Source organism: Miniopterus natalensis, chromosome 12, assembly GCF_054644295.1.
Source record: "Miniopterus natalensis isolate mMinNat1 chromosome 12, mMinNat1.hap1, whole genome shotgun sequence".
Classification (NCBI taxonomy): Eukaryota; Metazoa; Chordata; class Mammalia; order Chiroptera; family Miniopteridae; genus Miniopterus; species Miniopterus natalensis.
The window spans coordinates 49,260,833-49,283,420 of NC_142092.1; the positions used below are offsets into that span (position 1 = coordinate 49,260,833).

Here is a 22,588-nt window from a genome sequence, read left to right on the forward strand (position 1 = left end):
TATAATGATTGATAAATAGCCACTATCCTGAATCCCAAGATGTCATATTCTGGCACCGTCTGTTTACCTGGCCTCTCTTCTAGGGATACCTCCCTCACAATCTCCTTATGATCTAGTAGCTAAAGTCCCCCTTTACACAATAAAGTAAATCCAGGACCCACTTCCAGCACTGCTATCATCGTCAATTTTGAGTGCTAGTTTTCATGCAGTGCTGGTTATTTCAATATTCTGAATATCACCTCTGCCATATCCATTAAAGAAATGGAAAAAATCACTTAAAACCTATCTACTAATAAAACAGGCCTGTCAGTTTTATAGGTGAATTCTATGAAATATAAAAACACAACATTCTAACTTTATTAAACTTCAGATTTCAGAAAGGGGGTGTGGAGATTCTCTTTACCTCGTGTATAAAGCTAGTATGACCTTGTTAAAGATAATGTTTAAAGAAAAAAATGAAAGGCCAATATGTAATATAATATAGATGTAAATATTCTAAATAAAGGGAAGTTGGATTCTGTAAGATAGTAATCAAAATATCATGAACAAGTTGGCTTTATTCAAGGAATGAAAAAAATGATTTATCAATAGAAATTCTATTGATATGATTTGTCACGAACAGATTAAATAGATAAGTCTATATGATTATTTCAATTGAGGAATAAAAAACATTCAGTCATACTTAAAAACAAAGGAGGGCACATCAGTACCAACTTTATAGAGATTAAAAGGATTATAAAGGAATATAATGAACAACTTTATGGCAACAAATTAGACAACTTAGATAAATACCTACAGGGTTACAAATTATTTAAACTCACTCAAGAATAGAAAATCTATAGACCTACAGACCTATAGCAAGTAAAGAAATTGAATTGGTAATATTAAAAATCATCCCACAATCTTTCATAAACTCTTCCAGGAGAGAACACTTCCCAACTCATTTTATGAGGCTAGTATTACCCTGACACCAAACCAGAAAAACATAAGAACAGCAAACTACAGACCAATATTCCTCCAAAGAAAAGATTAAAAAATCTTCAACAACATATATATATTGCATGATTCTATAAAGGAATATATATGTATATATACACACACACACACACACACACACACACATATATAAAGGATTATATCTCATCACCAATTAGAATTTATCCCAAGAATAAAGGGTTGATTTAACATAAAAAAATCAATATAATGTACCATATTAATAAAGGTCAAAACCCATATATATGATCATCTTAAAGGCAGGAAAGCACTTGACAAAATCCAGCACCCATTTGTGATAAAACTAGAGATAATACAGAACTTCCTCAACCTGATTAAAAAAATCTGTAAAAAACCTATGGCTAAAATCATACTTAATGTTGAAAAACGGAATATATTTCCCCTAAGATTAGGAACAAGGCAAGGATGTCTCCTTCCACCACTTTAATTCAGCATTGTACTAGAGGTACAACTGCACTGGATATGCAGTCAGGCAAGGAAAAAAATAACAGGCATCCGGATTGGAAAGGAAAAAGTAAAACTGTCTTCATATACAGAAGATACAATATTGTCTATAGAAAATCATAAGAAATACACTAAAAAAATTATTAGAACTAATAAACAAGTTCAGCAAAGTCACAAAATATACAAGATTAATATACAAAAATCAACTGTATTTCTACTTATAAGCAGTGAGCAGTTCAAAAATAAAGAAAAAAATCCCATTCATGATAGCATCAAACCGAATAAAATGCTTAGGAATAAATTTAACAAATACAGTGGTACCTCGGGTCTCCGTTGATGGACATTTTGGTTTATAAATGCTGTAAACCCAGAAGTAAATGCACAGGGCTTCCGCTGAGTGCAGGATCCTGAGGTGTAGCTGTTGGCTATTGATCTCTCAGTTTTCGAATGTTTCAGAACTCGAATGGTCTTCCGGAATGGATTACATTAAAAAACCAAGGTACCACTGTGAGTACAAAATTTGCACAATGAAAACTATAAAACATTGCTGAAAGAAATATAAAGAGATGTGAGTGAATGGAGAAACTTTCCATGTTCATGCCTCGGCAAACTCAGTATCATTAAGATGGCAATTCTCTCCAAATTAATCTATAGATTCAATGCAATCCTTATCAAAGTTCCAGCTACCAAATTGTCAAGCTGATTATTAAATTTATATGAAAATGTAAGTTACCCAGAATAGCCAAAACAGTCTTGAAAAAAAAGAACAAAATTGGAAGACACACTTCCTTTCCAATTTCAGAACTTAATACAAATACATAGTAATCAAAACAGTGTGGTACTGGCAAAGGATAGCTTGAGAGTCCAGAAATCCTTGCATTTATGATTTTTTAACAGAAGTGTCAAGATTCAGGAAAGAATAATCTTTTTAATAAACAACTTGAATAACTGGATATCCATGTGCAAAAAGATTAATTTAGATCCTTATCTCACATCACAAAAATGAACTTAAAATGAATTTCAGCCTGAACATAAGTGCTACAATTGTATAATTCTTAGAAGAAAACATGGGAGTAAATCTTCATACAACTCTGAAGCTGAGGTAATAAAAAAATTTCGATAAAATGCCATTAATTAAAATTAAAAAGCTTTGTCCATCAAATGACACCATTAAAAAAGTGAAGAGAAAAACTACAGAATGAGAGAGGATATTTGATAAATCTGATAAAGGACTTGTGTCCAGAATATATAAAGCACTTTTGCAACTCATATGTATACAACCCAATTTAAAATTGGGCAACATAGTTACATAGACATTTCACCAAGGAAGATATGCAAATGATTAATAAGCACATGTAAATATGTTCAATGTCATTAGTCATCAGGGAAATGCAAGTCAAACCCAAGTGAGATACCACTTAACACCCTCTATGATGGCTTTAATAAAACACGATAACACGTATTGGCAAGAATGTGAAGAAACTGGAACCTCATACATTGCTGTAGGAATGTAAAATGGGACAGCCATTTTAGAAAACAGTTCAGCAGTTTCTTAAAATGTTAAACATAGAGTTAGTATATGACCCAGCAATCTACTGGATATCTTCCTGAGAGAAATAAACACATATATCCATACAAAGACTTGTACATGGATGCTGATAGTAGTAGTATTCATAATAGCCAACAGATGGAACCAATCCAAATATCCGTCAACTGGTAAATGAATAAAATGTGATATATACATATGATAGAATACTATTTGGTAGCGAAAAGCAACAAAGTACTAGTATGTGTAATAATGTGGATGGGCCTCAAAAAATTATGCTAAGTGAATAAAGCCAAACAAAAAGACCACTTATTGTATGATTCTTTTTTGTTTTTCCAAAGATTTTTGTATTGATTTTTAGAAAGAGGGAGAGAGCGAGCGTAACATCAAATGCTGCCTCCTGCACATTCCCTACCGGGGATCTAGCCTGCAACCCAGGCATGTGCCCTGACCAGGAAATGAACTGGCAACTCCCAGGTGCATGGGACTATGCCCAACCAAGTCACACAGGCCAAGGCTGATTCTTTTTATATGACATGTCCACAATAGTTAGGTCTATAGAGACAGAAAGTAGATTAGTGGTTGCCTGTGTCTGGGAGTAGGGACAGAGAGAGACTGTTAATGGGCAGGAAGGATTTTTTAGGGTGATGAAAGTGTTCTAACATTGAATTGTGTTGATGATCACACAACTCTGTAAATTTACTAAAAATCACTAAATTGTACACTTAAAATGGGTGAATTTTATGGTATATAAATTATACCTCAATAAAGCTGTTAAAAAACAGTTAATTAACTAGAAATAAAAGGAAACTCATGAAAAGTATACACTAAAACCTACAGCACATTTTAAAATGGTGAAACTTTAGAAGTTTTCTCTTTAAAATCATGAAGGAGAAATGTGCCTGCTGTTACTACTATTGTTTACCATTGTTTTGGGGTGGAGGATGTCAGGGTCCTAGTTGATACAATAAAAGAAATAAATATATAAGAATTGGAAAGGAAAAAAATTAAACAATAGCATTCACAGATGATGTGATTGTCTACATCAGGGGTTGGCAAACAGTTTCTATAAAAGACCATGTAATAAAATATTTTAGGCTTTGTGTGCTATGTGGTCTCTGAGCAACCATAGACAGTACGTGAATGGGCGTGGCTGTTTTCCAACAAACTTTCTATATAAACACTGGCAATGGTCCAGAGTTGGTCCATAGATCAGTTTTTCTGACCCCTGGTCTAAATAGAAAGCCCTAGAAATTCTGACAAATTGTCAGAATTAATAAGAGTTAACCAAGATTGCTAGATAGAGATAAGATCAAAATATAAAAATCAGTAGTGTTCCTAATCACAACAAACAATTTACATTTTTTTAAAGCATATAGTAATTAAAAAATTTAGCTGGTACACAGAAATAAGTTACAACAGAAGATCTGTATAAATTTTATGGAAAAAATTGTAAAATTTCATTTAAGTCATTGTAAGACCTAAATAAAATCTATGGACTAGAAGACACCTCTAAAACTACTATAAGCAGATATAAAAATAAAGGGTGTAAACTCATAAAGGGGAGGGGATAGGAAAGGAAGCAATGACAGTAAAATTTTTAAATCTGGAGACTATGTAGATGAGTGGCAACTGACTTAGCAACTTGATTTAGTAAGTGCAAGAAAGCTAAATCCTAAGCTGGCAGTGGGGAAAAGTTAAGAACTTAAGACAACTTATACGAAATCAAAAATCAGAGGGACTGGCAACTCTGGGTACTCTGTAACAGAAGAGGTAGCTAAAGTAAGGATTCAAGTGAAAGGTATTTAAGAACTTACGTTTCTTCCCCTAATCTATACCACTGGGCGATTGATCGACCTCCCATTTCAGAAGTTTCAAATCTTATCCTCTAAAGAGGGTAAAATAGAGAATCCATGCAGTGAAGGGTGCCAGACACAGTTGAAGGATTGGGTACCTTACCAAAACCAGGAAAACTGACCTACCACATGCACACTGAATATTGACTTCAAAGACCCTTAGCTTCTTCCATTTAATGAACTGTACATACTCACAGTAGGAGTTCCTTAAAAAATAGTTTCACCCTACAGAGTGAAGCTCAAGCCTGTCCAGCACTCAGAGAGTTCCCAGTCAACTTTTTAGTGCCCCACTCTTAATTATGAGCAGACAGCTGAAAATATTCAGACATTTGAGAAAAGCTTCTAATATAAAGACTTACACAAATGGGGAGGTACTTTGGAGGAAATAGAAACTACATAGGGAGAAGAAAACTTAAAATTTTAAAAACCTATCAATATTATCCGAGAGATAAAGTGCATTTTATGCTTGAAGCATTGAATGTTGACTGAAGGATGCAACAGAGTAGAGAAATAGAGGGGACTTTTAACTAACTGGTGTTATTCTATTTCTTAACATGGGTGATGAATCACAGGTGCTCATTTTTCTTCAGACTTTTCATATGTTTTACTTATGTACTTTTCTGTAGGTATGATACAGTTCACAATTTAAAAAATAATTAACAAAAAAGTAAATAAAAGAAGGAATGAAAAATATAGGCAAGGAATAAGAATCTATTCAGAAAACCAGGCAGATCTGAAAAAGAGCCACATAGAAGTAAAAAATAAATAAATAAAACTATGGAAATTTAAAAACACATAGAACAGGTCAAGTGGCAGATTAGACACAGCTTTGGAATATAGATATTGAAAATTTACCCAGAATACAACATATGGAAAAGAGGAGATCGAAAACATGAAAGAGCAGGTGTGAGATGAGAGTCAAATGTGAATGTTTCAGACATCTATTTGGAGCTCTAAAAGAATAGAAAAAATAGGTGAGAGGAATATTGGAATAATGATAGAGAATTTTCCAGAATATATGAATAATATGAACTTCAAGATTTAGAAACTCAAATGAATCCCAATAAATAGAAAGAAATCCAAATTTACACATATCAGAGTGAAACTGCAGTACTCCAAAGACAAAGATCAATCAGAGGGGAAAAAAGGTAAATTACCCAAAGTAACAATGAGACCGATAGCAGACTTAGAAATAGCAACAATGTAAATCAGAACTCAGTGGAATATCCTCGAAATTCAGAAAGAAATAACTATCAACTTGAAGTTATTTGCTCAGCTAAACCTTTAATCAAAAAGAAGAGTGAAGTAAAGATTTCCAGAACAACAAAAAGTGGGTTTACCTCAACAAAATCTTAAAAACATATACTTCAGAAAGAGAGAATATTCTAAAAAAGAAAGTTGGAGATGAAAGAGTGAATGGTGAGCAAAAAAAAAATTAATCATGTGTAAGTCTAAGATACATTGATTTTAAATTCTGATTTGAAGGGCAAAACATGACTATCTGCAAATCCTTATATTTATGATAACTCTAAGTTTTTTTGGTTTGATTTCTTCTGTAGGTGTACAGAAGATGGGTGTCCGCATAAGAAATTTTTTCACACACGTTTTCTCATGAGAATGAGATTAACACCAGATTGTTCCAAAATGTTGATCTCAACGTCCTCTGGATATCTCTTGATTTTGCACGATCTTGACTTAACCAAGTCTTTAGAAGTAGGCAGCTATCCCATTTTGAGGGCAAGAAGAACTACATCAAGTTCAGGTAAGCTTTTCTTTTTTGAAGAAATTTCCAAAGAATCTCAGACATAGAGAAATGTTATGTTTCCATTCTGAGAATGATAGCAGGAAGAAGGGAAGAAAATTAAGACATTCTTTAGCAAGGTCAGCAAGAGCTTTTTTCTCAAGGAAATATAATGATCTGTATGTATCTCTGACATAGCATTAATTTGTCCCTCTGATCACAAATGAGCTAGGAAGAATAGATCATTTGCTAACTCTAAAAACATTTCTTTTTAGCTCTCTGCTAGCCAGAAAATCTTTTATCGGTATTTCTAAATCATCACTATCTCAAAAATTAATGATGGTCTAAGATAGTCTGAATCTTTTAAAGTTCTTCTGGAACCCAGCAGAGCTTTTAAGTTATAGTCAATATGGAGTTTTAGTTTTAAGTCTGTATTGTATACTAGGCTTCCAAATGCCCAGTCACAGGTAGCTGGTAATCTTATCTCATGACCTATAAACATCCTCTTGCTGAAGTTCTGTTCTTTCCCCTATTGCTGGTTCCATCAGACTTAAGTGAAATTGAGGCTTAGAAATATTTATGTACTATAATTTATCTACATTATGTGATAGAAACTATTTCATCTACCTTTGGGAAAAAGAGGGCTGATCTGGGAACATACCCACTTGGAACACATAATGTTCATAAATTGCTATTAAATATTAGTTTCAGATGATTAGAATCTTTCTCCTGTGTGCATAGAGCCATTTCTGAGGACTCTTTTGGGAATGTGCAGGCCTCATTGTACTGTAGTTGCCCAATTTCACTGCTAAACGTAGAAATTTAAGTTCTATCAACTTATTTGCAAGCAAGGGATGCAATCCTTTTGGATTCAGATTTTTTTTCCAGTTAAATATTAATAATCAACTTTTGCTTTCTGAGAAGTAGTGATTTAAAGGACTAGTTGGCATTTAAAAAAAATTATTTTTATTGATTTTAGAGAGAGGGGAAGGGAGAGGGATAGAGAGATAGAAACGTCAAGAGAGAAACATCGATTGACTGCCACTTGTACCTCCCCTACTGGGGTCGGAGCTTGAAACCTGGGCATGTGCCCAGACCAGGAATCAAACTGTGACCTCCTGGTTCATGGGTTGATGCTCAACCACTGAGCCATCCCATCTGTGCCTAGTTGGCATTTTTTTATTCAAAAACCAAGAAGGTTTTTTGACTTCTAAGGGTAATTCTGGTACTTAATTACTTTAAAGGGAACTAAATTAATAAGCCCCCACAGAAGTGTGGGGCCGCTAGAAAAGTGTGATGAAATAGAAATTGCTATTTGGAGTACTACCTCAAACTCAGCTATCTGATACTCATTTTCTTTTTCTACAGATTTCAACATAAAGTTTGTATTGCATTTCAAAGATAGTGTTCACGTAATTTAAGAATGATAATAGGGGATTTGGTGTGCTTTAAGAAGGATCTGTTCATGTTCTCAGTAATGAACCTGTTGTTTGGGCCCTATTCTAACATTAAACAGCAGGCTGAACAGCTCAGTTTTCATTCTCATTGAATTTTTTGTTCCATTTCATTGCACAAATGATGCAAAGCCAAAAGATGCTCCTGTGTTTGTTTTTTTCATTTTTATTTCACTTAAGCTAGTCACTGGAATAAAAGGTTTTAAAAAGGGACTAGGCCTTAGATAGAACACTTCAAAGAGCTGTCCTGCCTCAGTCTTAATTATAAGCCACTTTTGAGTGGACATGTACTTACCATGTTTCAGATGGATTTTAACAGTATGGTTCAAATAGATGATTAAAAAGTTAAGAGACATTACCAGAGTTTTGCTAGGTGTATTTTCAGAATTTTTTGTATTTTTAAGATCTGACCACTTCATCGAGTTCATCTGGCCCTAGAGTTTCTGGTTCACCTTGTCATCACAGTGATTCTAATTCATCTTCTGAGAAACATATGTCACGAGCCTCACAGAGAGAAGGTAGGTTAAAAGTTGGATTTTACAATCCTACAACAATAGATTCTACCAAGTAGCTTTCTTTGGTTTAGCTTTAATCCATAAAATTAACCAATAAAGATGAGGCTGTTCCTTGCCCCTCAGTTATCATTTTCAAAAAGCTAAACAGAGTCTCCAGGGTTGAGTATCTTGGGCTTAAATCTTCGTTGGAATTTAAGCTTTGATTTTATTTCCTGGACTTAGCTTGTTGTAGTTTGTAGAAGAAGTAGTGGGGAAATGTAGATTCCAATCAAGGTTATTATGGAAATTAAATGATATTATACATGTGACAGTGCTGTATAAATATAAGAGGATGCATTTATTAGGTGCTTGTAAAAGTCACCTGGTTTCAGCCCAGTAGGCTTTTTACTCTGCATTTCCTTATCTGAGCAATGACTGACAGAGGGCTGGTGGAATGAAGTGAGCTACAGTCTGGCCCCACTCTGCTTTTGCCAGTTTTTCCCCAGCCAGTCTGGCAGAATTAGCTGCTTGGCCTATTCCTTCCACCTTCTGATTGAAATGCTTTCTACCCGTGCAAATTTTGCCTATAGTCCCTCTCCAAACTAATCCACAGTTAAACTCTTACAGCACTTTTTGTTTGTCTTCTTTATAGACTGATGGCCAGATACAGTTTTTTGGGGTCACCTTTTGCTGATAAGCATGTCTCCTACCTAGATATTTATGGGAAGGATTATACATTAGACTTGTAATTTGTGTTTTCCCTGGGTGGCCCATCTTGTAAGTGCTTTATAAATGCATACTTGATTATTTTGCATGACTACTTACATGAGTAGAATGGTTTGAGAGCCCTTCCTCACCTAACCTATAGCTTATTCACTTTCTTCTGGATGTTGAAGACTGATGTTTCACTTTAAGGTTAAAAACTCTTCCTCTTAAATTTAGAGATTTATGCCCAGATGTATAACATTTCTCCTTTGATTTGTAGCAAAAACTTCTTTTGCAGATTCTTCCTGTTCTTCTCCTTCCTCTTTGGCTATGGGAAACAAGCCAAGGTTCTTAAAAATCATTGAAAAAAATATTTATTGATTAACTAAACCATCCATGAAAAAAAAAGAAACTTAAGAAGAATAGCTCACAAGCTTGCTTGCTACATTGGTAAACCCCAAAGCAAAACTTTATAGCAGTTTTATGCTATCAAGAGTTGCATCTGGGAGAAGAAGTGATGTACTGGGAGCCTGGGCAGAGAGAACAAGAAAATCAGGGGGTGGAAAGAGAGAAGGTGGGACTTGGAGGCAAGGTTGCTCTAAGTGTTGGAAACCCTGGGTCTCCAGGTGTTGGCCTATGTTAGCACCATACTTTGGCAGATATGATAGCTGTAAAGAGCAGAAACTCATTTCAGGATTAAAACTGTATTTTTCCATATGAAATTTGCTGTGGATTCTTACGGATGTAGTACAAATAAAAGTGGAGTAACTGGTTCAAGTGAAATTAGGGAAACCCTTGACCTACCCCATCTCTACCCTGGTCTCCAGGTGGTTCTCCCCTTTTGCCAACTGTTGAGGAACCTCCAAGGAGCACAGCTTGGAAACCACTACTTAGCTATTTAGAATGGGTTTCTTTTCTGCTTTTGTTACGGATTTTCAAAATTCTTGAAATAGATTTGTTTTTCTTGAAAATTATTAAAGTTTAAACACATGTGGAATCATTATTTAGGTATCTTTTAGTTGTAACAGTGTGATTTAGAGCTTCACAGGTTTCCATCAATGCTGTAGTAATATAAAAGGAATCTTTTAAAAGAATACATCTTTTTGCCCGGCTGGGCATGGCTCAGTGGTTGAGCATTGACCTAGGATCTAGGCAATTGGGGTTCAATTCCCGGTCAGGGCACATGCCCGGATTGCGGGCTGCAGCGATCAATGACTCTGTCATCATTGATGTTTCTGTCTCTCTCCCTCTCCTTTCCTCTCTCTGAAATCAATAAAGATATATAAAAGAATACATCTTTTTGAGACACGATTTACAAAGGGTGTGACTGAGGGAGCTTATTATCTTCAAAGGAACTCCTTCCACAGGAAGAGAAATGTTGAAATATTTCTCTTGATATTACTTTTTCTTTTTTCAATCTTCACCCGAGGATATTTTTTCCATTGCTTTTTCAGAGTGAAAGGAGGAGAGAGAGAGAGATGGAAAGAGAGAGAGAAAGAGAAAGAGACACATTGATTGGTTGCCTCCCACACGAGCCCCCACTTGGGCCGGGGGAATCGAGCCTGCAACCAAGGTACGTGCCCTTGGCCAGAATTGAACCTGGGACCCTTCAGTCCATTGGCTGATGCTCTAACCACTGAGCAAAACTGGCTAGGGCTTGATATTACATTTTTAAGCTGCTTTCTTATAATGTCTGTAAAAGTGTTTCTCCATATACCTGAGGAATATGACATACTCCCAGAAGGGACAATGGCTCACTGCAGCAGTCACTGTCATTGGGTCTAGGTAGAAGGAAATGAGGGGCCATACCAGAGGACCAGGAGTATGTATGACTGGCAACATCTCCCACCCCTTGTTTTGAAATGCCTCTATGTGAAGTGTCCTCCCTCACCGCCAAAATTATAGCACTGTCCTTGACAGCCATAAGTCGCACTGCTTGTATACATAATGGCCTTTTATTTATATAATGGCAGTTTTCATGGCTTCCAAGTATTTCCTTCTCTGCACCAGATCCTCTGAGATGAGAATTTTTATCTTTTACTTTTCCAGATTCCTTTCATGTTACATAACTTTGATTTTACTTAAATGAAGAGCTTTCTGAGATGTAATCCAAATCAAAAGTTTTAATACCTTAGCCTTAGGTCATTGGTGATTCCTGCTACAGGAACTTGGATTCTTTAGTTCTAGTTATATTCTTCCCCCTCATCCCAAAGACACACTCCACATATTGAGGGCACCGTGGTTTTTTGTTTGTTTGTTTTTGTTTTGTTTTTTTACATGTGGTAGCATAAGACAGACAAAGGAATGAAGACAAAGGAATGAAGACATAAAGACATGATTTCTGACAGAATTCAAAGCTTTTTTTAAAAAAAATTATTTTTAAAATATTTTTTTTTACTTTTTCATTGAATTGGTTAATAAAATTACATAGGTTTCAGGTGTGCAATTCTGTAACCCATCATCTGTATATTGTATGTTCAACACCCCAAGAAATCAAAGCTTTGATAAGCTACCTTAGTCCTCTAATAATACAAATCCTACATTTTAATTTTCTTGTATCTCAGGAGTTTCACCTCGAAATAGTCTTGAAGTTTTAACCCCTAAAGTTCCTGGTGAGAGAGACCGTGGAAATTGCATCACATCCTTACAGCTTCACCCAAAAGGCTGGGCCACTCTCCTCCGGTGCTCAAGCAACACTGACGATCAGGAGGTATGGTGGCAGCACTCCCCCTCCACAGGGCCAGCTGAACAAACTGCCATTGCCATGGGTGCGTGAAATCCCTTCTGCCTCCTCTCTGGCCTGGGTGTGGCAAGCTGGCAAGTGCTTTAAAGCAATGATCAGCTCAGATTGTTTCCAGCTTTGTAATTCTTCTTTGGCTCATCATAAAAAAAACCCTACTGAGATGTTTTGGCTAGGCTGGCTAAATGTGAGGTTTTGCTAAGCCAATTGAGTGTAATAATTTTCTCATTTAAAAAACCAGGGGAAACTTTGGGAAAGGAAGGAACTAAACTGAAACTAGGAGGAATGGTTTTATATGGCCTTATGATTTTCATCACTCTGAATAGCAGGAGTCCTCCAAGAATCTCACTAGCTCTAGAATCCACAACTGACAGACGGGGAGAAGAGCCTTTGAAGTGTGTAGGGAGGTATTCTAGGGCTTGACTGTCTTAACCCTAGAATTTTTTAAATATCAAGATTGTTGTTACTCTAAGAAGAGGGAATTATTACTACAGAAATCACAGCGGTCTCTGTGAATAAAAGGCTTTAAAGTATCAGAGTACAGAATAACCCCCAGCTTAATGAAGTTAGGGGTATGAGGCCTACAAGTCAGTTGAAAGAGGGATAGCATTCATCTAAATGATTTCTTGCAACAGTTCTATGGCTTTAGCATTCTGTTGAGTTTTTGTTTATTTGTTTGTTTTAAAGAATATCTGTAGCACTATTTGGGACTCTCTAATTTTGGTTTGTCTTTCTCCTCTCTCCCTAGTGGACTTGTGTTTATGAATTCCAAGAAGGAGCTCCCGTGCGTCCTGTCTCACCTCGCTGTTCTCTACGACTGACTCATTACATTGAAGAAGCCAATGTAGGCAGGGGTTACATCAAAGAACTTTGCTTCAGCCCTGATGGGCGAATGGTTTCTTCCCCACATGGCTATGGGATTCGCTTGTTGGGATTTGACAAACAGTGCAGTGAACTTATTGACTGTTTGCCCAAAGAAGCCAGTCCCCTGCGGGTGATCCGATCTCTGTACTCTCATAATGATGTTGTACTGACAACAAAGTTCTCTCCAACACATTGTCAGATTGCCTCAGGGTGCCTTAGTGGACGGGTTTCTTTGTATCAGCCTAAGTTTTAGGCACAACTTACAACAAATAAGCAGCTCTTCTGGTGTTTGACATATAAATGACTTCAATTTAGGTGAAGTATTTTCTTTTTAGAAGATCTTAAAAGTTTGGGTCAAGATCCTGATTCTTATGGGTCCATGAACATACCTGTGACCTGAGGACTTGTTCATCCAGCATAATAGGGGCATCACCAAGTTAGACTCTATGCAGCATCATGTTTTGCAGCATTCCTCAGCTCCTGCTGATCTGTGCCACTGAACCCCAGCTCTTCTGGTTATTTTGCATGGTAGCGCTTGTCAAGTTTCTTACTTTTTGTTTTTTGTTTTTGATTTTGGTGTGAATTTTGTGGACATTTGGCAGGAGTTTTGGTTGGGTTAGGAGCAACCTGTCACACTAGAATAATGTCCAAAAGTTTGATGTTGGCATACTGGTTGAAAAAGAAATTTCATCTTCACTTATCAGTATACTTGGCCTTTTAAAGTTGCTGTTATGTTTCTCAGTAATGGGCACAGATAATGGCATTATTCTCATAACTGTTAGTCTTGCAACAAATGTCTTTTAAGCTTCTTGTTAAAATTCTACATATTTTTTCATCATAGGAGGGCTTTGTTGTGAAATTCTAGGGAAAAACATCACCTCTCCTTGTAATTTACTTTACTTGTATGAATTTTAAAATCTCTAGCATGTGTCCTTACTTGGTATTTTGTTCCTGTCAACAGCATTAGAGAGGAAGAGGGGAGAAGGAATGGACTTTGGTCATTTCTATTGTATAGAATAGAATTTATTTATTGGATTAGTACACTATCTGACCGAAGAGTGATGAGAACAGTGTGGCTCAGATATTCTGTTTTCTCTGCCAGATTATTTGAATCACACAGGATGACGTTATAGTATTGGGGTGAAGGGGGAATCGAGAATAAAAAGGTGTGTTTTACTCTTATTTCTTTCCTGAGCCAGGTGGCACAAGGTCAACTTTCTTAGCATTAGTGAGAGGAGAACTGCAGTCCCTTTCAAGCTGTTGGCATAACTGTGATAGTCAGTGATATGGATGTTAAGACTAAGAGTTGATATGAACACCTTTTGTTGTGTTTCGTTATGGAGCACAGCAAATAAAACACATCAAGCAGGGCTCCAGCCCAGGGCTGACCGCTCTGCTGAAGTAAGCAGCTTTCCTCTAGTCTTCTCCACTTTGAATGGTTTGGTGTTTAGAAGGGATTTGCCAGAGGCCAGAGTAATTGAAGTCACATGCTGGCTTTTTCCCTCTTAGATCACATTCTCTTAGCCAGTGGTTCTCAAACATTAGGGTACATTCTAACCATTGAGGAGCTTGTGAAAAACACAGAAAATGTCCTTACCTTAGGAGGCTCTGATTCTGCCAGTGAGAGGACGGGAATCTGTATTTTTAACAGGAACACCATGCAGTCTTTATTCAGATAGCCCCTGGATCACTGTTTGTAAAACACTACCTTAAACATCAGTAAATACTTTTGTACCCATCAGGTGCTTAACACAACTCCCAGAAGGCATTTTAATCATTTAAAAAAAAAAAAGTAAATGAAAGCAATTTTAGAGGTAGAAAATAAGATAAAATGGAATCATTCTCATTTTTTAAGGAATGAGAGAAGTTAAGTGACTTGCCTAAAGTTATCCTGAAAAAATAATGGCAGAGCCAGGACTCGAATTCACGTCTCCTAATTCCTTGCTCAGGGCAATTTCTAATGTATTGTGCTGTCTGTTAAAACAATGACTTATGGATACTTTATTTCATCTTTAAGTTGTGCTATTGTGAATACCCTTAAACTGGCCAAGGGATTGAAAAAGGGAAGTATGGGAGTAGATGCTGCGAATTCCACCATAAGAAGAAAAGTATTTTAAGTCTTATAGAAATGTTTAAGCAGCCCAAATACATGAATAAAAACGACTTTTTTTTTGGTAGGGCCTACCAGACACCACACAATGTATAAAGGTTACATCTCATTTGGAATGATGTTGGCTCTAGGACAAATTTTTAAAATTAGATAAATTTACCATGGATGTTTAAAATTTGGAAATTTTTTAGTCATCAAAAAAAATTATGACAAAGTACAGTGAAAACACAGGTTTGTCATAACTTTTTAAAAAAAAAACATTTGAAAGAAAGTTTTGGAGGCAGAAACACTTAATGTTAACATTAAAAATAAGCTGCTAGGTACAATGATTGTATTGATAATCACAAAAAGGTTCCATAAGTTGCATCCCCTTTGTAGAGAGCTCCATGTGAGATGCTGGGCGAACATGTTGCCGAACTCTAAACTTCAGTCTGTGATTGTTTAACCACTAAAGAGAATCTATCACATGTTAAATAATGTACATATTTTACTATTAACCCTCACAGAGTAGGTGGATGAGCACCAATTTACTTTGGAGGAAATGGAGTGTCAGAAAGTTTTAAGTGACTTGCCTTAAGTCACAGAGCTGGGTGGCATCACTGGGATTCGAACCCAGGTCTGTCTTAGTCCAAAGCCTGTTCTTATTGACCTACCATTCTGCCCTTTGGTTTGTAAAGGATGGTAAACTGGCCTGTTAATTTACTTGTTTAGCATCCTCTGGAAGCTCTTTATTACAGAGCTGGTTTACTTCCTGCCTCATGTAAAGAACATTGACAAGACTTACGGTTTCCTTTAGAATTAATACTATAAACTGCAGAGCATACATACAGTCCATTCCTAACTAAAAAACCTCAAGCAGGATGTGTAGCTATAAAATAAAGAAAAGTAGAGGATAAATAGCCTTGTATAAAAATAGAGCCACACAGATGAGATTTAAAAATTAACAGCCAGCAAACTCAACAAAACAACCTTTGTCCTCTTTGAGGTATGGTCATGATCAAAAAGTCATCAGGGATGTTAAGCAAGGAATTAAAAGTCATCAGGAATGGTAAACTATTAGAGGAAATTATACCTTACAACGTCAAGGTCCTCTTTCACTTGGAGTATAAAATCTAATCGGGTGTTTTTTACTCTAAATTTTATTTAGTCAATTTTATTCATGATAATTGGTAAATGTAAATGTATTATAATTGGTAATATAGTATAATTCCTGGTAAGTGTAGTATAAATTATACTTTGGTTTTTAAAATTTAAAGCTTTCTGCGGAACAGTGTATTTATGGCAATGCTATGTTGAATGAGTTTAGGAACATCAAATACGTAGCAGTTCCTTATTTTCAGCTGTGAAAACGGTGGCGAAAGCAGATGAGATCTGTGTTATTTTGAAAATGTGTGTGGTGGTTTTTCTCAGAAGCCCAAAGAACATGTATATTTTGTCATTTCTCTTTGTTACATCCTGAGAAGAAGCTATACCAAAAATTTTAGAAAAACAAGGAAAAGGTAAATCACACATCCCCCACTTCTATGTCTAGAACCAAGATCACATTATACTGTTAGTACTAAAGTTTTGTTTGTTAGAAAGTGCAATGTAGGGAAAATATTCTGAGAAGCCTAGTGTTTCCCAATTAGTCAGAATATATGGTATTGGCATCCATAAGTATCTGTTAAGCTTGTGTTTAACAAGAGAAATATTCTGATAACTTACTGATGACAATCATCCCCATTTAGTGGCCAGCAGTGACAGAGAGCGATGAAATTTCACTAAATACTACCCTGTGTTGGTCATAAAGGAAAGCATATATATGAATTGTTGGATAACTAATGCATATCTCTTAAGTGCCAAAATTTAAAACTTGTAATTATTTTTGATGTCTTTCAGATGTTAGTATACCTCCCTGCCTTCTTAAACAGCATGCTCAGTATAATTCACATTTTCATGATGAAAAGTAAAAGTTATATTCATGTATCATTATAAATATCCATTGAGGTCTATTGTATATAAAATAATTCATAAAATGTAAAGGGCTATAACAAATACGAGTTAATATCAATTATTATAAAGTGATTCCCTCAACCCTGGGGTATATATAATCATTTGCCTCAGATTGCTGGTGTTTTATTTTTAATTTTAAAATGTTTTATGTCTGCTAAGCAGTCTGCTCTTTCTCCTTCCGCACTAGCACTATGCCTGCCCCTGAGATGCCCCACTTCCTTCTGGTGTGCTGTGTTCACCTGTCCTGAGCGGGGGTGAGGTAACCAAGCCTGCTCAGCGTCTGAGACGGGCTCGGGGTGCGCGGTCTTTGAGCCCGCTCTTGGTTGCCTACCACCTTTCTGACCAGTTCACAGTAACCTTCTGGGCAATAGAAGTTTCCAGTTAAAGCCTAGCTCAGTGGTTTTTTCAGTTGCCACTAAGTAAAATACTTCAAATTAAAGGTGTTGTTAGATTAAGGAATAAACAGCAATGCACCAAAGGACTGCAAAGAACAGCGAGGCTCTGTGTTTGCACAGGGGTCTTTCATGCTGTCAAGAAAGAAAAAAGAATGCAGGGGGAAAACAGTGAAAATCAGATCCAGACAGACTTAGGAGTGTTTTTGATGCCATTAAATGTCTGTAACCATTAAAGTATATGCTTAAGTGATCACATGTTAAACACACACAGTCCAGTCTCACTGCACCGTAAGGTCGCACTAAAAGTTATGCCCTAAAGATGATTCTGAGAATTCCTCCCCTTCAGGGGATAATCGGAAATTCTCAAAGGCAGGTCTCAAGTGTCGCTGCATTCTGCTCTCTAGCTGTAAGTGAATTGGCGGTAGAAATAGGGGTTTTATCAGAAGCTCCAAGGAGCACACCCCACATGCACACAACTGTATGTATGTGTATATAAATGTCACTATAAGTGAAGATGTCACCCAGAGGTAATAAAATAATTTTTAAAATTTAAATCTGGTTCAAAGTATTTAAAATAGAATTTTCAGCTTTCCTAAGTTTCTTCCTCATTTAGATTTCACAGTTTTTACATTAAAAATGGATTATTTTTCTTTTAAACTTCACTGCATCTTCTGTTTCCAAACTGTGCTTTCTAGTAACTTTTAGGTTCCCGTTTCCAGGAAGTTTGGGATGTTGCAGACAGTGTGCTAGACACCAGGCTTTCTCCCTGCGCTCCGAGGCTGGACTGTAAGCTCTCGAGGGCAGGGCCTCTGTTCCCGTCCCGAGGGCCGGCCCAGGGCCTCGCAGAGGGACTGCTCCATAAAGGCCATTGAACGAGGTCCGTGAACCTTCACTGTGCGTGCCGCAGGCTCCTGTGAGCCGGTGTGATGTGCAGATTACTCGCGTCTGAAGGAACCCGCCGTCACTGTCACCAGCGCCGCGAGCGCGGTCTGCACCAGCACTGCTCCCTGGCCATTTCTCACTGACCTGCAAAACTGCCAGTAAGACTCAACTTTTCATTCAACGAACATTGGAATCCCTGCCATACGCTTAGTCCAGAACTAGGGACGCAAGGGACAAAGGGAAGTGAGGTTTGGTTCCTCCATCGCTGCAGCTGAAATAAACTCCGATGGACGCGGCTGGCTTCGTGGCCCTGTGGCCGCCCTGCGAAGGGGCCCGGGCGTGGTCCAGTGCTGTGCGAAAGCTGCTTGAGAGTCTTAATTTTCTGAACACGGGGCCCACATTTTTATTTTGCGCTGGGCTCATAAGTTACGCAGCTGGCCCAGCTTGCATATTTTCATTTTGATATGGTGGAAACAAAATAATGTGAATTATATTTTCACATTCATTGAAAACTAGCCATAAGTGAATGATTTAGTAAAATAACTTATAAAATCTGAAATTAAAACAGAAGTACCTCCCTCCCAACAAACTTTAACAGATGAAATGTTCCTCATTTCAGGATTAGGAAAGCTTTCTAAGCTTGCGGTTGGCTTTCCCTTTTCTTCTTTTTTTTAATATATCTTTATTGATTTCAGAGAGAGGAGAGGAGAGGAGAGGAAGAGAGAGAGATAGAAACATCAATGATGAGAGAGTCATTGATCGCTGCAGCCCGCAACCCGGGCATGTGCCCTGACCGGGAATCAAACCCTGATCGCCTGGAGCCTAGGTCAATGCTCAACCACTGAGCCACGCCCGGCCGGGCGGCTTTCCCTTTTCAACTGAATCATTTTGAATTTTTCAAATGGATGAATGTAGAGTTGCAGATGAATTATCTACATACATACCTACATACAATTTTAAGGTTTTAATAAACCTTTTAAAAATATATGCACTGAATATTTTGGTATAAGCCTACTTCAAAATGTGCTTTTAAAAAATAAATGCTACTTTGAAACTCTTGACACACTTTTTATATGTGGTTAACCTGTTAAAAAAATTGGTGGCAACCTTGCGTTTAGCAGTAGTTTGGAAATTCTTGTTTAAATTGTTGAGGTGTTTGTCTTCAGACCCGAATCAGGCATGATGCTGTGGCAGAGGCAGGGGTTTGGTGGTTCTTGCTAGTGAAAGTCTAACCTTTCTTAATGATGTAACCCTATCAGGAAAAATTAGAGAATACACTCCAAATGTTGATTATAAATTATATATACATATACTAGAGTAGTGATCTATAGGGACAATATAGAACATGTACAGAGATAAAGGAAAAAATTTTTTAAATGTTTTTATTAGTTTTAGAGAGGAAGGGAGAGGGATAGAGAGAGCAACGTTGATCGGCTGCCTCCTGCACGCCCCCCACTGGGGATCGAGCCCCCAACCCGGGCATGCGCCCCGACTGGGAATCAAACCCATGACCTCTTGGTTCATGGGTTGATGCTCAACCACTGAGCCACACCAGCCAGACAAGGAAATTTTTTAAAAACCAGTCCCAGGGATCTCCTCATGCTTCCACTGGTATACGCACATTTCATTTTGTGAAGGCCTCTGTTCTAAAACACAGAACTGGCATTTTACACTGAAAACACATAGATCTAATCCATTCACATCTGTTCATTAATGTTCTGGCTATATACATGTCTATTTTACATGGACTGTTTTGTAGAGCTTTATAAATTAGTTCTTCAGTGAAAATTGTTCATATAAATAGCATAGCTGAGTTGATGAATTTTCACTTTTGTTTGTCAAGCTGTATACAGTGATTGGTTCTCATGTAGACAAATCAGAACATACAATTTTTTTTTTCAGTGTTCCCTAGAATGACTTTTTTTGTATTATTTAACAGTGCGATTGGTGGTTCACTTCACCATACCATTTTAATTCACTAGAAAAATGACAATCAGATTTGGGACACTCAATTTTTGGTAAGTCATTGAAGAGAAAAATAGAGTGAATTCCTTTCAGTTATTTTGTGAAATCAACCATTTAGATAAACTGAATTAACCACAGAACTAATTATCACTAGTTCAGTTATTCCTATGACTAACATACTGTGGGCTATTTAAAAATAGATTTTTTTATTTAGTCCTGCCCGGTGTGGCTAAGTGGTTAGAGCCCTGGCCCACACACAGGGCAGGTTCGATTCCCAGTCAAGGGCATGCACCTGGGTTGCAGGTCCAATCCCCTGCCCGTCGGGGCACATGTGAGGCAGCCAATCGATGTGTTTCTCTCACAATGATGTTTCCCTCCCTCCCTCCTTCCCTCTCTCCCTCCCTCCCTCTCCCCCTCTCTCTCTCCCTCCCTCCCTCCCTCTTTTCTTCTCTCCAAAAAAAAAAATCAATGGAAAAATATCCTCAGGTGGGGATTAACAACAAAAATAATAACAAATAAAAATAGTTTTTTTATTTAAAAAGAAACCATTACTTGGCATGCATTTATAGTAATGAGTCAATAACCTATATTAGTTTCCTATTACTGATGTAATACATTACCACAGACTTAGTGGTTAAAACAACTCAAATTTACGTCCACTGAGTTTTCTTCCAGACCCTTTCTTGTGGCAGACGACATGAAAAGTGCTCACAGTCTAGCATGTGGTAGTCGCCTGGAGGGATTATTAAGACAGGTGGCTGGGGCCCCATCCAGAGTTTCTGACCTCAGGTTTTCGGTGAGAACCCCATTTCGCATTTCTAACCAGTTCCCTGGTGCTGCTCTAGGTCTGGAAACCACAGTTTGAGAACTAGGGATATTGAAAATGCAGTTAGAGTTTAGATTTCCCATGTATGACAGATCCCATGGGTCTTCATGTAGATAAAGGAAGCCAGTTTAGAGAAGATCTTGACTTTGGAGGCTGAGATTGTAGATGGACAGCATGTGTCCCATCAGCTACACCATTCAGGACGTTGTCAGGTTGGCAGCTATCCATTGAGAGCTAAGACTTTCCTAATTTAACATGATATTTAAGTTACCGAGCAGCTAATTAAGCTAAGGTCATCTTAACTTCTCAGAGGAGCACTGCCCAGTGGGGGGTAGGGGGCAGGGACGTGGCTCAGCAGTCGGGCATCCACCTAGGATCCAGATCACAGTTTGATTCCCGGTCAGGGCACATGCCCGGGTTGCTGGCTCGATCCCCAGCCGGGGGCGTGCAGGAGGCAGCTGATCAATGACTCTCTCATCATTGATGTTTCTATCTCTCTCTCCCTCCCCCTTCCTCTCTCTGAAACCAATAAAGATATTTTCTTTTTTAAAAAGAGGAGCACTGCTACAGTAATGCCCACCCTCTGGTGTGAGCTGTACAGAGCTGTAACTGCCAGAAACTCACTACAGAAACTCACCAGGGCAGAGACAACTCAAAACATTTTTTAACCCTTTTTTGGGAAATAGCTATTTCCATGGAAAGCCATTTAAATTATGGGTACACTAGACTACTGCAATGACGTTAACTTGCAAAAGCCTTTCACTATAAAAGGCTAGTCTTTGGGGAAAATGAAGGATCCAAATTTCACTCTAAGAGGATTACTTTTTAAAAGTTAAATACAAAGTATCAGATCTATTCTGAATACATTGTATTTATTAAGCAGTTACTACCTAAATAGTATTTTTTTGTGTGTACTTAATAAATGTATATAATTAAAAGAAGGACTTCCTGGCATTTATTGAAAGTTGCAGTGTATTGGCAGGAAAATCAGGATCCCTACCCTTGTCCCTCCAAGAGTAGTCGATTCCTTACCTCTGGGGTAGTCTCGATAAAAAAACAATGGACTGGGCTCTATTTTACCCACCAGCCCTGTCACAATGGGGGGGGCCATTCTGGGCCTGAGGAGGGGGAGGAGGTGGCTGCTACGTCACTATGACGAGTGGGAAAGATAAGAGATTACCACGCCATAGGCTGTATTCCCCTCCAGCAAGAATTTCTGTAGTACCCTGTGACTTCATGGCAGTCTAAGAATAACTGGCATACTGAAAGAACCGAACTGAGACAACAAACCAATAAAATACTGTGATAAGCCCCCTAATGATTTTTCTCAACATTTTATTATGAAAATGTTCAAACACACAGCAAAGTTGAAAGTATTTTTACAGTGAACATCTGTTTACCAAGATTCTACCATTAACATTTTACTATGCTTGTTTTATCACTTATATAATAGCCGATCCATCAATCCCTTAATTTTTTATGTATTTTGAATAAATTGCAGATATATCTGTACCCATCTTTCTAAAAATCCCCAGCAACACATATCGTTAACTAAAGTTC

At 37.4% G+C, this 22,588-nt stretch overlaps 1 protein-coding gene across 1 annotated transcript in view; it reads left to right on the top strand.

Moving 5' to 3' along the window:
- DCAF10 (DDB1 and CUL4 associated factor 10) overlaps positions 1-16,356 on the top strand; it is a 41,902-nt gene extending 25,546 nt beyond the window's left edge. The window contains exons 4-7 of the mRNA XM_087822773.1: positions 6,420-6,622; positions 8,460-8,573; positions 11,819-11,964; positions 12,743-16,356. Of these exons, the coding sequence (XP_087678899.1) occupies positions 6,420-6,622; positions 8,460-8,573; positions 11,819-11,964; positions 12,743-13,111 (832 nt within the window). The 3' untranslated portion in view covers positions 13,112-16,356. The remainder of the gene's footprint in view (positions 1-6,419; positions 6,623-8,459; positions 8,574-11,818; positions 11,965-12,742) is intronic.
- Positions 16,357-22,588: the final 6,232 nt, after the last annotated feature.